Source organism: Scyliorhinus canicula, chromosome 1 (assembly GCF_902713615.1).
Source record: "Scyliorhinus canicula chromosome 1, sScyCan1.1, whole genome shotgun sequence".
In the NCBI taxonomy this organism is placed as follows: domain Eukaryota; kingdom Metazoa; phylum Chordata; class Chondrichthyes; order Carcharhiniformes; family Scyliorhinidae; genus Scyliorhinus; species Scyliorhinus canicula.
Genome location: NC_052146.1, coordinates 264,534,304 through 264,550,458, shown reverse-complemented (window position 1 = coordinate 264,550,458; position 16,155 = coordinate 264,534,304). Strand labels below are relative to the sequence as shown.

Here is a 16,155-nt window from a genome sequence, read left to right as displayed (position 1 = left end):
AAAGGGTAACAAAAGGTAGATAAGATGGGGTAGGGGGTAAATATATATAAAGAAAGACAAGAAAGAAAGAAATGGTAAAACACAGTTAAAATGAAATGGGATGAAAACAAATGGGTCGTGGTCGGGTAGAGCTAATCATCTGAAGTTTTGAATTCGATGTTGACATCGGAAAGCTGCAGCATGCCTAACCGGAAGATGTTTTTACTTTGGGCTGCTAAAATGCTTTCCATTAACAAGTTTTAAAGACAATAAGTTGCAGCTCTCCCCATTTTATGAAATATGTGGTCATAGAGTGTAAAAATCTAAAGCATCTTATTTCATGGAGCAAGTAACTGTTTTAAGATTATGTGAGATTTATATTTTAAAAATCATGAAGTCTAAAGTAAATACTGTGCTCACAAGCTAGTTAGCATGAAACTTGCTGAGCTTTCAGTGACATGGGAATACCTTCCTGGTATTGTCTTTGATTTAGATCCTGTATGCCAACCTTGCACTAAGTTACTACACGCAGCTGCCTCGAGGCACCAAGGTTAATTAGTTCAATACATGCTGCAAACCGTAATACAATAATTAAAAAATATAATAAGCCAACAGCAGAAATTGTAAATTCACGTAGGAGCTTTATTTGTATTAGAGGAAAGCCAGATTCTTCTGAAACTTGATGAGGCATGAACACCTTGAGGATTGGAGGCAGATTTAATTTATTAAAATAAAGGAAGATTATCTTAGGCCATTAAACTGTGTTATATTGCCATAAATTGGCACCCATTTCAAAAGTCTGTTTTATGCTTTTAGCGGTAGAATAATGAAAAAATATATAATTAATTGCATTGTGCAGCTCTTAATCCATGGACTATGTGGTCCTTTATACTTGATTCGAGAGGCCCACAAATTACATTACTTTTACTGTTCTTAAGCTTTGTTAAGGAGGAACATGCTAAACTTAAAACAAGGATGTCATTTGTGACATATCTAAGTTCACATCCAGACCTAGAATATGAATTTTAGATGCAAAATTTCTGCTGTTATTATTACAAGTGATTGTAAAAGAAAAAGTGGAAATACGGCCATTGGCAACGGTCAATATTGTGGATTATTTTCCTTCCGCCAAGCTCTGATGATAGCACTTGGTTGAAATTGCGATCGTCCGCTTTTATTGATCATGCAATAAAACACGAGGCCCAATTTTAACTCTAGGCAGCAGTCCTATGGACAAGAGCTGAAGTGGGAGGGGCACCTTGGTGGCGCAGTGGTTAGCACTGCTGCCTTACGACGCCAAGGTTCGATCCTGGCCCCAGGTCACTGTCCGTGTGGAATTTGCACATTCTCCCTGTGTCTGCGTGGGTCTCACCCCCACAACCCAAAGATGTGCAGGATATGTGGATTGGCCACGGAGAATTGCCTCTTAATTGGGAAAAAAAATTGGGTACTCCTCACCTAACAAAAAGAGGGCAGCTAACCAACTTGACCAGCATAAGGCATGAGAAATTCTAACATTTAAACCTCACTGCAAAGCATCATTCAATCTGCTGGCTGGAACTGGTGCAAACAGCATCTGGCAGGCAGACATGAGTAGAATGTCAAACAGCAGAATATCAGTGTCAGAAATTGAAGGAACAGTCTCTGTAACACTGGTTGGGGTGGGGTTCTGCTTCTCCTGGATTCACAAGTATAAAACAGGCAAATCAGAAACCTTTGGAACCTCTTCTAGCCTGGCTTCTCATTGGATTGGCCAGACAAGAAAGCCACGACAGCTTCCCCAGCAGGTTTTGAATTAAAATAACAATTTGATCCAAATTATGTAATTGGAAGATGATCTGCTTATTTAAAGATGGATCCCACAAGCTCTTTCTCTCTTGCTTATTTTGATGAACATGCGATGATTGAAGTATGAGGGAAGACAGAAGGAATTTGTAAGAGTCCTTCCTGTTTTATTTCCTTTGCTCCCATTTCTTTCATGTTACTTTATTATTTTGGTTCCCAGGTTAAGTTTCTGGAAAAGAGAATCCATAGAATCCCTACACAGTGCAGAATGACGCTATTCAGCCCATCGAGTCTGCACTGACCCAGCGAAAGAGCACACGCGCTCGGTCCACTCCCCGCCCTATCCCAATAACCATGCGCATTGATCAATCCACCAAACCTGCACATCTTTGAACACTAAAGCGCAATTAAGCATGGCCAAACCTGCACATCTTTGGGCTGTGGGAGGAAACCGGAACACCGGAGGAAACCCACGCAGACACGGGGAGAACATGCAAACTCCACACGGTCACCCAAGGCCGGAATCAAACCCGAGTCCCTGGCACTCTGAGGCAGCGGCATTCAGACTCCTCGGCACAGAGTGGCTCTCAGGGACCAGGTTTGGTGGGGGTTGGGTCGATTGGTTGGCTGGTAACCGGTGGGTTGGCCAGGAACAGCGTTCTGCCTGACAGCCATCAGTGATTGGTTTCTGCCTGATGTTTTCTGAGAGAACTGGGCAGAAGAGTTTGGAAGGCCTTGGAATTGAAAGGAATGCTTTCTCTCTACAGTATACTGAAGTGAAAAAACTAATTTATTCTTCTGAAAGCACATCCCTTGCTGTGAACTTGGAATGAATCCTAGTCGGCAGAGAACACAGGCAACCTTGCCAGAGAAAATCATCTCAAGCCTAGAAGGAAGAAGGATCAAAACGAAAGCCAAGCTTTAGAGATGCATTCACCGGAAATCATCCCAGTGTGTGTGTGGTTGCGTGTGCGTAAGAGAGTGGGGGTAGTGAGGAAGGGGGGGTTGGAAAAGGGATATTGGATAGCCAGTTACATTTTCTGTTAGTTTAATTATAATACTGTACATAATAAAAGGTTACTTGCGTTAGAACATAGAACATTACAGCGCAGTACGGGCCCTTCGGCCCTCGATGTTGCGCCGACCTGTGAAACCATCTGAAGCCTATCTGACCTACACTATTCCATTTTCATCCACATGCCTATCCAGTGACCACTTAAATGCCCTTAAATTTGGCGAGTCTACTACTGTTGCAGGCAGGGCGTTCCACACCCCTACTACTCTCCGAGTAAAGAAACTGCCTCTGACATCTGTCCTATATCTACCACCCCTCAATTTAAAGCTATGTCCCCTCGTGTTGGTCATCACCATCCGAGGAAAAAGACTCTCACTGTCCACCCTATCTAACCCTCTGACTATCTTATATGTCTCTATTAAGTCACCTCTCAGCCTTCTCCTCTCTAACGAAAACAACCTCAAGTCCCTGAGCCTTCCTTGTAAGACCTTCCCTCCATACCAGGCAACATCCTAGTAAATCTCCTCTGAACCCGTTCCAAAGCTTCCACATCCTTCCTATAATGTGGTGACCAGAACTGCACGCAGTACTCCAGGTGCGGCTGCACCAGAGTTTTGTACAGCTGCAGCATGACCTCATGGCTCCAAAACTCAATCCCCCTGCTGATAAAGGCTAGCACACCATATGCCTTCTTAACAGCCCTATTAACCTGGGTGGCAACTTTCAGGGATTTATGTACCTGGATGCCGAGATCTCTCTGTTCATCTACACTACCAAGAATCTTGCCATTAGCCCAGTACTCTGCATTCCTGTTACTCCTTCCAAAGTGAACCACCTCACACTTTTCCGCATTAAACTCCATCTGCCACCTCTCAGCCCAGCTCTGCAGCTTATCTATGTCCCTCTGTAACCTATAACATCCTTCAGCACTATCCACAACTCCACCAACCTTTGTGTCATCTGCAAATTTACTAACCCATCCTTCTACACCCTCTTCCAGGTCATTTATAAAAATGACAAACAGCAGTGGCCCCAAAACAGATCCTTGCGGTACACCACTAGTAACTGAACTCCAGGATGAACATTTGCCATCAACCACCACCCTCTGTCTTCTTTCAGCTAGCCAATTACTGATCCAAACCGCTAAATCACCTTCAATCCCATACTTCCGTATTTTCTGCAATAGCCTACCGTGGGGAACCTTATCAAACGCCTTACTGAAATCAATATACACCACATCAACCGCTTTACCCTCATCCACCTGTTTGGTCACCTTCTCAAAAAACTCAATAAGGTTTGTGAGCATGACCTACCCTTCACAAAACCGTGTTGAGTATCGCTAATCAACTTGTTCTTTTCAAGATGATTATAAACCCTATCTCTTATAACCTTTTCCAACATTTTACCCACAACTGAAGTAAGGCTCACAGCTCTATAATTACCAGGGTTGTCTCTACTCCCCTTCTTGAACAAGAAAACAACATTTGCTATCCTCCAGTCTTCCGCCACTATTCCTGTCGACAAAGGCTCTGCAATCTCCTCCCTGGCTTCCCAGAGAATCCTAGGATAAATCCCATCTGGCCCAGGGGACTTACCTATTTTTATACTTTCCAAAACTGCTAACACCTCCTCCTTGTGAACCTCAATCCCATCTAGCCTGGTAGACTGTACCCGAGTATTCTCCTCGACAACATTGTCTTTCTCCAGTGTAAACACTGATGAAAAATATCCATTTAACACTTCCCCTATCTCCTCTGATTCCACACACAACTTTCCACTACTATCCTTGATTGGCCCTAATCTTACTCTAGTCATTCTTTTGTTCCTGATATACCTATAGAAAGCCTTAGGGTTTTCCTTGATCCTATCCGCCAACGACTTTTCGTATCCTCTCCTCGCTCTTCTTAACTCTCCCTTTAGGTCCTTCCTGGCTAACATGTAACTCTCAAGTGCCCTAACTGAGTCTTCATGTCTCATCCTAACATAAGCCGCCTTCTTCCTCTTGACAAGTGCTTCAACTTCCTTAGTAAACCACGGTTCCCTTGCTCGACAACTTCCTCCCTGCCTGACAGGTACATACTTATCAAGGACACGCAGTAGCTGTTCCTTGAAAAAGCTCCACATTTCGATTGTACCCATCCCCTGCAGTTTCCTTCCCCATCCTGTACATCCTAAATCTTGCCGAATAGTATCATAATTGCCTTTCCCCCAGCTATAATTCTTGCCTTGCGGTATATACCTATCCCTGCCCATCGCTAAAGTAAACATAACTGAATTGTGCTCACTATCACCAAAGTGCTCACCTACATCTAAATCTAACACCTGGCCGGGTTCATTACCCAGTACCAAATCCAATGTGGCATCGCCCCTTGTTGACCTGTCAACATACTGTGTCAGAAAACCCTCCTGCACACACTGCACAAAAACTGACCCATCTATAGTACTCGAACTATAGTATTTCCAGTCAATATTTGGAAAGTTAAAGTCCCCCATAACAACTACCCTGTTACTCTCGCTCCTGTCGAGAATCATCTTTGCAATCCTTTCCTCTACATGTCTGGAACTATTCGGAGGTCTATAGACAACTCCCAACAGGGTGACCTCTCCTCTCCTGTTCCTAACCTCGGCCCATACTACCTCAGTAGACGAGTCCTCAGACGTCCTTTCTGCCGCCGTATTACTTTCCTTGATTAACAATGCCACCCCCCCCCCCCTCTTTTACCATCTTCTCTGTTCTTACAGAAACATCTAAATCCTGGAACCTGCAACAACCATTCCTGTCCCTGCTCTACCCATGTCTCCAAAATCGCCACAACATCGAGATCCCAGGTACCAACCCATGCTGCAAGCTCACCCACCTTATTCCGGATGCTCCTGGCGTTGAAGTAGACACACTTCAAACCAGCATCTTGCTTGCCGGTGCCCTCTTTCGAACTTTTAACCCTATTCCTGACCTCACTACTCTCAACATCCTGTACACTGGGACTACAATTTAGGTTCCCATCCCCCTGCTGATTAAAGTCACAAACCTGGTAACTGCAATTTATTGGGCTCAGCCAAGGACCTCGGTTATTTTAAATAAAATCTCATTTTACCTGTGTTGCGACTCCGGGTCAAGTGGGGCTGGAATTGACCGCGCACTAGCCCAGAGCGTTGTGACAGGTTCAGCAGGTAATTCCCAAAGGCAATTTTAAATGCCTACACGGGGAGTAAGGTTACAATCCGGTGGTAAGTAATCTTGAAATTGTAATGGTAATGTATCACGAGGTGGAACTATAAACATAACATTGTATATTACATCAAAAATAGTGGGATACCTCAAACATTATGCGGCATTCATTGATCCAACCCCGAGTAAGATTAATTCCAGTTAGCAGAACTAAGACAAAACTTTGCTTCAAGATAAACGTGATCATATGGGGAAACGCATTTAAACTTTCCAATGTAACTAAACATGGTTTCCAAACAGCAAGCACACCTGAGATATTGCCATCTCCTATCCATGAGGACAAACCTGATCTTTATATTTTACCTTCAATGGAGATAGGTGGTGAATTACAATTCATTATCTGGTGGCCCTATTATTGAAAGGGATAACCTGAGTGTCGCAAATTATCTGGTCTTTTGCTCAATGCTGCTGACCAGTGTCTCTCGCTGATGAGCAATGCACAGACAAAGCATTTTAAATGAAACTAAGTCTTCAAAATTAATTCTACAAACAAACACCCTGTACTACAATTAGCTATTATTCTATGTAATGTAAAATATTAATATATGGGCAGTGAAATGACCCTCAATGACTGAGACTATAATAAATATAATCTTGCAGGACAATGTTTATGCTAGTCTGAAATCTAACGGACCTTTTTTCATAATCAACTTGCAGCTTACATTTTCTGACTCAAGCGATTCCAAATATTGGAAACAATGCAGTACGTTTAGTTGACATTGAACATGTATGAGACACCAATTTAATGATCGGTAACTTCCAAGCTCCAGGACATTATATCTGGGGTGTGCCCCAGATGCACTGGGAAGTTCCCAGGAAAACTTTGTACTTGGAAGCATGTGAAAAGACGATTTAAATTGTGAACTCTGGATAACTCCAATTATGTTAAATCAATAGTTACCCAAAAACAGAATTAAAACCAATGCTAGCTTCCGGGCAACAATTGAGCTGTTCCACATTAATCACAAACCCCCTTCCTCTACCGAACTCCCACTTCCTCCCCCTTGATTCTCCCAAGCTACACCCCTCCATGGGATTTTCCCAACAGCACTCTACCACCAACAAGGCCTTGACCAAATAATCCAGAAACAGGAGTTCAAATCCCACTATCTACATAGAACATAGTACATAAGTGCAGAAGGAGGCCATTCGGCCCATCGAGTCTGCACCGACCCGCGTAAACCCTAATTTCCACTCTATCCCTGCAATCCAATAACCCCTCACTAATGTTTTTGGCCACTTAGGGCAAATTATCATGGCCAATCCACCTAATCTGCACGTCTTTGGACTATGGGAGGAAACCGGAGCACTCAGAGGAAACCCACGCAGACATGGGGCGAATGTGCAGCTGCCACACAGAAATGACCCAGTGGGGAATCGAACCTGGGACCCTGGCGCTGTGAAGCCACAGTACTAGCCACTTGTGCTACTGTGCTGCCCATCTGTGTTGGATAATTTAAATTCAATTAATTAAATCAATTTGGAATAAGCTAGATCAGTAATGATGACCATGAAACTGTTGGACAGTTGTAAAACTCCATCTAGTTCACTGCTGTGTTTACCCTTTCAGAGATATATGTTACTTTAGATCCACAGCAAATGGTTGACTCTTGACTGTCCTCTGAAAAGGCCTGGCACTGCAAAGCCACAGCAATAAACTATAATCCACTTTCAAGGCAGTGGCTCATCACCACGTTCTCAATGGCAATTATGAATGACCTATAAATACCGTCTTGCCAGCCCACATCCCATGAATGAATAAAAAGTATAGAAATGGCTATTTCAACTATAAATTGGAAAGTCATTGACGCATTAGTATCTTGTTTAGGAAATTAAACTCTCCAATAAAGAAGCATATATAAACAATACAATACACAAAAAGACAATGGACCAATTGTCAGTTATTGACTGATCTGATGCATATTTCTAGTAATTTCTGTTTTTACTTCGGAGTAGAGTTTTAGCAGATGTTTCTCCCCTTGGCCTTTAGCATTAACGTGAACACAGCATATTTAAAGCCCATTTAGTCACATAAAAAAGCAAGATAATGCCTTTACAGTTAAAAGAATAACCCTCAACTTTTCACACTGCAACACCACCACCTGAAAGTTCCCTTCCAAGCTACTCATCATCCTGACTTGGAAATATCTTGCTGCCCCTTCACTGTCTCTGGGTTAAAACCTTGGAATTCCCTCAGTAACAGCACTGTGGATGCACCAACACAACACAGACTGCTTTCTCGAGGGCAATTAGGGATGGGCAATAAATGCCAGCCTAGCCAGTGATGCCCACATCCGGTAAATGAATAAAACATTCTTTAAAAACTTCTGATTAAAGACAAATGATGGAGAGTTATCATTCATTTGTATATATCATACACGAATAATGCTTTATGGCCATGCTCTTCAAGTCACAAATGCAACCAAAGTTTTGGTGCCAAAATCCCAAATCAGCATAGCAAGTAAAAATATTGTCCAGTGCTTCAAAAAATTATTAAATTAACTAATTTTGACATTATTAAATCAATACATAAGCATTTTCAATTTCATATTCTTTATCAAGTCTTACAACACCAGGTTAAAGTCCAACATGTTTGTTTCAAACACTAGCTTTCGGAGCACTCCTCCTTCCTCATGTTGGACTTTAACCTGGTGTTGTAAGACATCTTACTGTGCTCACCCCAGTCCAACGCCGGCATCTCCACATCATATTCTTTATCCACAGCAACAGCATTTCAAGTGAACAAATTAATTATACGTATTTATGTATGGGTTTTTTCTACAGAGCCTCACCTTTGCCAGGTGACGTTTTCCTCATGGAGGCAGTCTGATCTTCAGATAAGGCTAAGCGCCTCAGTACATCAGCCAAGGCTGCTTTCAGCACTGTGATCTCATCCTCCTGCTGTTGGACCCTTAACTCAAGGGATGAAAGACGGTCTTGGACATCAGATGTGCTTGTACCAGAGATGCTATCATCTAAAAAAGGAAAGAAAACGGAGCTTAAATCTTATGAAAATTTACAAAAATGAAGTGCATGAAACAAGTTCAGAAATTAATACCCACTATCCAATGAAGGAAGATTAAGGAAGCTGGGCTGAATATTAGGAAGAGGCAGCTGGGTGAGCCAATTGAAATTTTGAAATATTTGTAATTAACTCATGAAGATAGACAAACTGGGAGAGTTTTAAAACTTGGGGGATATAATAATAATCTTTATTAGTGTCCCAAATAGGCTTACATTAAGACTGCAATTAAGTTACTGTGAAAATCCCATATAAAAATTTGGAGAAAAAGAGCACTCTGTAGGAACACAGTAATGGTTTTACTCGTAGCGGCCGTAATACGAGCGGCCACAATCAGATTTTCACAAACCATTAAATTCCCAGCAGCAGAGGTCCTGCCTGAGAGCTGTTAGCTAATCACAGGCCACCAGTGTCAGCACATGGCAACAGAATTATTATGGGATTCCAGACGAAAAGGTGAGTGAAGGTTGATTGAGGATCTCACAGTGGGGGTCACAGGGTGGTGAGGCATGGCTCTCAATGCCCTCCAAGCAAGTGACCACCTCTTCTCCCCTAACTATGAGGCAGCAGCAACCCCCAAATTGTTTGTTGGACAGCCTTCAGAGGGTGCGGGAACGTCTGTGGTCTCCATTAAATAAAGGGCCACCTTTAGTGGGATCAGGGAAAATGATGTCAGCTGGCTCAGTAATTAATTTAACTGTATCGTGGTCACTGTTCTCCAGCCGTCACAAAAGTTATTTGCCCCACAATATATCCAGGGAGGAGGAGAATGTTTATTTTCTTTCTTTAGACTAGAATAATGCTGAATTTGAAAGCAATTATTAATGTACAAATACTTATTCTTAATAACTGATTTTACTATTGAAGTCACTTTTTTTGGAAATGGGTATAAAATTGTTTGATATCTCCAAATACCTCTACAAAGTCTGGTGACCCTCCCCGTGATGGTGAATGCATCGCACATTTCCTCCCTAGTCTCAATATTTTGGGAATTTAAAACAAATTAACCCTATGAATGATTTTGCTTTCAGCTTCTATTCCATTTATATTAAATTTGTTCATCTTGATCATTAATCCTGGGAACTGCACGTTCCTCCGGCATTTCTTGCTGAAAACCTGGGGGGGGGGGGTAATACTTATTTCGCATATTTCTTTTTACCTGTTTCAATTGTGCCCATTTCTATATTTTATAGTTCTAACCTCTTGCCTGACTAATTCACTTTGGGATAGGTTCAACACTTAAATAAAAAGTCAAGTTTAAACTGAATTGCATCATTTATTTAAAAACAGTCACGTGATTATTGAGTGTCAGCACACTCACCACACTGCCTTCATCAAGAGGAATTCTAATAACTGAAACACGACTTTTGAAGTTCTGAACTATTACATAACTGTGGCCGTATGGATAAAGAAAGTTAATTTTGATACTCTGATTAGGGACACTAATGGATATTTACATGCCCAGTGTGTTTAGTGGAATACATTTTTATAAACATTGTAAGTATGTTTTTTTTAAGGTTGTCAACATCAGGTCTGAAAATTCAAAGTGAACTAGAGCAGGTTCTTTTAGCACCTTTTTACTGCATGAAATGAAAGACCTGCATTCCTCCTCCAAGTAGCTAATTCAAAATACTTGAACCCAGACTGAGGCTCCTATAAACAAACATTTCTATGAAAAGCTAAAATAGTGTGTGCCCTCTTCAGGTCCAAGTGAAATGATCCAATGACCTAATAAAATACTTTTCCAAGCAAATTGGCCTTGTGAAAATATTAGAAATAAACCATGTAACCACTGCGGCAAAGAGTTAAGAGCATCAAGACAGATTTGCAATTAAAAGTAAAGGCATTCTAGCCTGTTACTTTGCTACAACAGAACTGATACTAATATCATGTTGATTACATCTGCGTGAGTTTTATTTCTTTAAATCCAGATCCAAATTCCTTAACTGCCATTTTAGCCTGCAAAAGTTCAGAATGATAAAACGCAGAAGATGAGAAATTTGAGATGGAAATCTTAGACAATGTAGAGTGCTTTGCGGCAAAGGGCCAATGGGTGAATTTCATCCAACATTCCGAAGGCTAAAGTGTGTATTAAATTGCATCTTATTCAGCCTCTCTTAAACTTCTTCCCAGCTTCATAAACAACAATATCTAGACAAATCATTTTGATATCTCAACCACCATATTGAGGCACATATCTACAGAACACTACTGGAAATCTGTCCAAATAAAATAAGTTTTGTGTCTGCACATACTTCCCTTTCATCCCTTTCAACATTTTACTTTGTGAAGTTTAAGTACAGCTTATATTTTACGATTCATTCCCATGCCAGTAATTTATATTTAAAAAAAAGATTTTGATTATAAAATGTCAAATGCCTCCAAACTTCTGCATTTCTGCACCTTCTCCAACCATTAAGAACTCTGCATTCCTCAAACTCTGGCCCCTTATATACCTCTACCCTTACTTCCTTCACCTTCCACATTCTTTTAGCTTTTGGCATAAGCTTTTGAATTCCCACCCTAGTGGTCTCTCGTTATTTAAGACACTTGTTATCGAAACTTTTTGTCACCTATTCTAATATCGCCTGATTTGGATCAGCATAATTGCTTGTCTCATTGTACTCTCATGAAGCACCTTGGCACATTTTCTTATATTATGTCCATCCTATCAAAGCTCTTTCCTTCCCATGCTCCCCCTTCTACTTGCTTAATTAAATTCAATATATCACTAACTTCATAAACCTGAAATGTTAACTTTGTTCCCACCTCCACAGATGCTGCCAGACCTCCTGAGCACTTGCAGCGTGGGCAATATTTTGCTTTAGTATTTGTGGCATGTTACAGAAGCCTTGCATCATCAAAACCCGTTGTGGATCACATCGCTCCACTTTTGGGAGGGGGAGGTGGGGATGTAGAAAGGGCGGTTATCTTTTTTTTCCCAATTAAGGGGCATTTTAGCATGGCCAATGCACCTACCCTGCACATCTCTGGCTTGAGGGGGTGAGACCCATGCAGACACGAGAATGTCCCAGTGAGCTGGGTCCGGGATCGAACCCGGGTCCTCGGCGCCGTGAGGCAGCAGTGCTAACCACTGTGTCAACGTGCCACCTGCGACTGTTATCATTAACTGGCCAAAGAATAAGTGTGGCTAAGCCAAATAGCGTGACCTGAAGCGGAAACCATAGGCCGTAAAATAGATAGTGGATCAACCAAGCACTGTTGGGTCAGGCATTAACAGACTTTAAAAGTTTGTTCGGGTGGAAGTAATGACACCTGTCAGAGAATGATGACATTGTGATTAACCTGTGACAGGTAGAGGTTATATACTTCTTTCAAACTGAAATGAGAAGCACAAAAATGAGAGAAGTTAGATCAGATCGAGTTTTGCTTTAGTCGAGGAGGTTTAAGGGTCAGTCAGATGTCAGGAGTTTGACACAAATGTGAATAAACTAACAGTAAAAGAACCACATAAATGGATATCAGTTCACATGACTTTCTGGACTCTGGAAATCAAAGTCCAGGTGTGGGATTCCTTCATGGAGAATTTCCAGTGGGTTCCTGCGGGAAGACAGCAGTGCAGAATCTCTTTGAAGTGGATGGTGATGCTGCAAGCCGAAATTCATCTGCTTGGCAGGTGATGGTTAGAGGTTTCCAGATAAGTAGGCTTCAAGGGACTGAGTCCTGTTGCAGGGTGCTTAGTCAACCTGGAGTTGTTGGTTTTGCAGGTTGGAGGTAAATCAGCAGGCTGCTCATATTTGATTTTTAAATTAAATATAGAGATTTCAAAATGGTCACTCGAGTCAGGTAATGTCCTTTCTCCACAATGATTTAATAAAGGAATATTTATATGGTGTCTGGACCTGGATTTTGTTTTACAGCTTCTAATGTCTCAGCCATTAGCCTCTGAAAGAGTCATTTTCCATATTGATGACCTGGTTCTGGGTAGCTATCATCTTGGCAGACTTTACTCTGCTGGGGGGAAAGCTTGAAAAAGATGCAAATTAAATCCATTTCCTTTCAATATTTCCTTTTTCAAATGACCTCGACAGTCTTGGGTGTGAGATTCCATAAGCAACATGTCGGGACATGCAATCTATATACTGACTTAGTAGTCACCTTACAATTCCAGGCATCATGTGACCTGCAGCAGCCATCCTTTTGTTCAACAAAGTTCATTTTTAAATAAGCAAAAATAATAGTTTGATTTATATAGTTTATGATTTCACTCCTGTCTTCCTGACATGCCACCTACAATAAGTAACCACACTTCAGAAATGCATTAATGGTCATAAGGTATTGTGGGATGTCATGATGTAATTGCAAATCTTTCTTTCATTTTTAACTAGGAGAATGTATCCAATATCTGACTTGCAGTTAGCTGTTTGGAAGAAATACTGGATGAATGTACAGTAATCAGAGAAAAAAAAGATAGGAAGTCACAGATGACACAATTGGATGAGTACAGCGAATATGCCATTTTACATTAATCGGACCCTATTCATCATAACATGTCTTATGCTCACAGCACCATTTTCCTGCACAATATTTAGTATTGGAACAATGCATCATTTTTAAGTATTGCATAGATAACAGAGAATCTAACTATTAGGATTTTCAACTAAAGATGGATTTTAGCCAAATTCAATTTAAAGGTCGGTAAGGAGTACTGAAATATTGCACTAAGAAAATGAATGCACTATTGTTTCAAAACTTAAAACTGAAGTTACCAATGCAATACCTCTATTTCAATATGAAAAAGAAACCTTACTTCACTTCCTAAACAGTCCACACGTGAGGAAGGACACCAACCACTACAAGGATGTCAGTGCTTGCAATGAGCCAAATAAACAATGCGAAAGCAGCACAAATTGACCTTGAACAATTAGCTATATCCCTCTGACCTAAGCAACTTAGCTGTCAAAATATGTTTTTAAAACTAATGCTAAAGATCAATTTTTGAATGTGGATAAAAGGTATTTTTTTCAGTAGTATTCAATAATTTTGGGTAAAGGTCTTGTCACATACAGTAATGGGAAGTTGAGTGATGCGACAGGTGTAAACACACCAGACTAATCCTTCACCTGTATGTTGCTGGACGTTTGGTCATTAGATGTACCCTGAAGCAGCATTAGCATTAGGCAGCACAATCTAACAACCCAGCTGCCCTATTTAGCACAGCTGGCCATTTTTCACTCGAGGGACCAATAAAAGGAGGCCTAAACAAAGCCTGATTCTTATGTTACTGCCAACATACCACAGCTGGGAAAAACTCAATCTTGCAGCAAGAGAGATGGTGGTGTAGCGGTAATGTCACTCGTCTAGTAATCCAGGCTAATGCACTGAGTGTTCAAAATTCTACCAGCTGTTATGGTGGAATTAAATTCAATTAATTTAAAAAATCTAGAATTGAAAGCTAGTCATCAGGTAATATGACATTGGTTGTTGTGAAAACACATCTGGTTCACTATTGTCCGTTCAGGAAAGAAATCTGCCACCCTTACCTGGTCTAACCTACACGAGACTCCAGAGCCACAGAAATGTGGTCCTCTACAATGGCCTAGCAAGCCACTCGGTTCAAGGACAATTAGGGGTGAGCAATAATGCTGATCTTGCCAGCAAGTCAAAACCCGTCAAAGAATAAAGAAAAAAAAGACACCGCAGAAGAAAGCAAAGACACAAAGTCACCAACCTTGAAAGTGACATGCTGAAATGTCTGCAACCTGCCCGAATATCAAACTGGCAGATCAGAATGTTGCTCAGCTCTTAGCAAGTTAGCAGGTACGGTGTCGAGATGGGTGCACTTAGAGTGACAAGACTAGCAGGAGTAGATAGGCTTGAAGAAATAGGAGCAGGGTACATTTTTCTGGAGCAGTCTACTACGGGCAGAATATAGAGAGGTAGGGGTTGGATTTTCCATCAGGAGGAAGATTGCAAAGGATCTGGAAAACCTTCCTAAATATATCAATGAGTGCCTGATGATCCTATATCTTTCCATACAACAACACAGGAAATGCACAACACTCACATGAACATATGTCCCCACCCTGACTAACAGTGCAGTTGTAAAGAATATGCTCTATGATGATCTGGACCATCTCCTACTAATAATACTGTTAGGATCCCAGATGAGAAACACAACAATCTGCAACTTGTAAAAGAATACTTCACCGCAGGAGAGATAACATTGGCTAATAGGTATCTTTTAAGTTAAAACAAGCTTTAATTTAAACACAGAATCAATCAGATTAACAACAGCTGTTACTTGAACAGTTCAAACAGCACTTAAATAAAAGGAAAATAACTTTAACTTACTCTCTACACCTGCCATATTAATATATATTCTAATAAAGCAAACCAATATAATTCAAAAACCACTTAAGTTAACAATCAGGTTCACTTGCTTTTTTCTGTGGGAAGACCCTGGAGAGAACTTTCCAGGAGCCAGATGAAGCCCTGCCTCGTCAGACTAAAATTCTATGGCAAACTGCAAAACGACAGAACCGGCTCCAACCATTAATTACATCATAAGGCATTCCTCGGTTTCCTCCCACCAAGATGTTCCATGACCCTGTTTATCCAGGACTAGGCACCCTCAAATTGTCTACACCAGGGATCCTTCAAAAATCAAAATAATATTCCATTAGCCATCTATCTGTAAACAAGTAAATGGTTACCATACTTTTACAACCCCTTAATCCCAGCTTTTGTAGTCATACTGCCTGTATGTATCTTGAACAAGGGTTTTTAAGTAACACTGCAGAAACAAATCTAAATATAATATATAAAACAATGTCCTATATTCATCACAATCCCTAAAAAGCAGAATATCCTGAAGGGCGATTTCAACGTCAGCTTTGACATGACCACATCACATTGACAGACATCTTCGGTCAACATGGGAGTTGGAAAAGGAGGTCTCCTAGTTTTATTGTGTGCCAAGCATTACCTTGCCTTAACCAATATCCTGGTCTACCTGAATAGGAAATACCTGACATCCTGGCAACACCCACAATCTATGCCGGACATTGCCTTGGCTTTATCAGACAGATCCCAGTAGACCTTCTGGAACATTGTAGGCACAAACTAGACCGATTTGAATAGATTGTTGACAACATTCCATTT

The 16,155-nt window shown here is 41.1% G+C and overlaps 1 protein-coding gene across 7 annotated transcripts in view; it reads right to left on the bottom strand.

Moving 5' to 3' along the window:
* The window catches only part of LOC119973985 (echinoderm microtubule-associated protein-like 4), a 403,736-nt gene that overhangs the window by 168,334 nt on the left and 219,247 nt on the right, over positions 1-16,155 (bottom strand). For all 7 annotated transcript variants that reach the window (XR_005462431.1, XM_038812765.1, XM_038812749.1 and 4 more), the window contains exon 2: positions 8,801-8,983. Coding sequence is in view for 6 of the 7 variants with exons in the window: in XM_038812749.1 (XP_038668677.1) it covers positions 8,801-8,983 (183 nt within the window). In the remaining variant the exon portion in view is untranslated. The remainder of the gene's footprint in view (positions 1-8,800; positions 8,984-16,155) is intronic.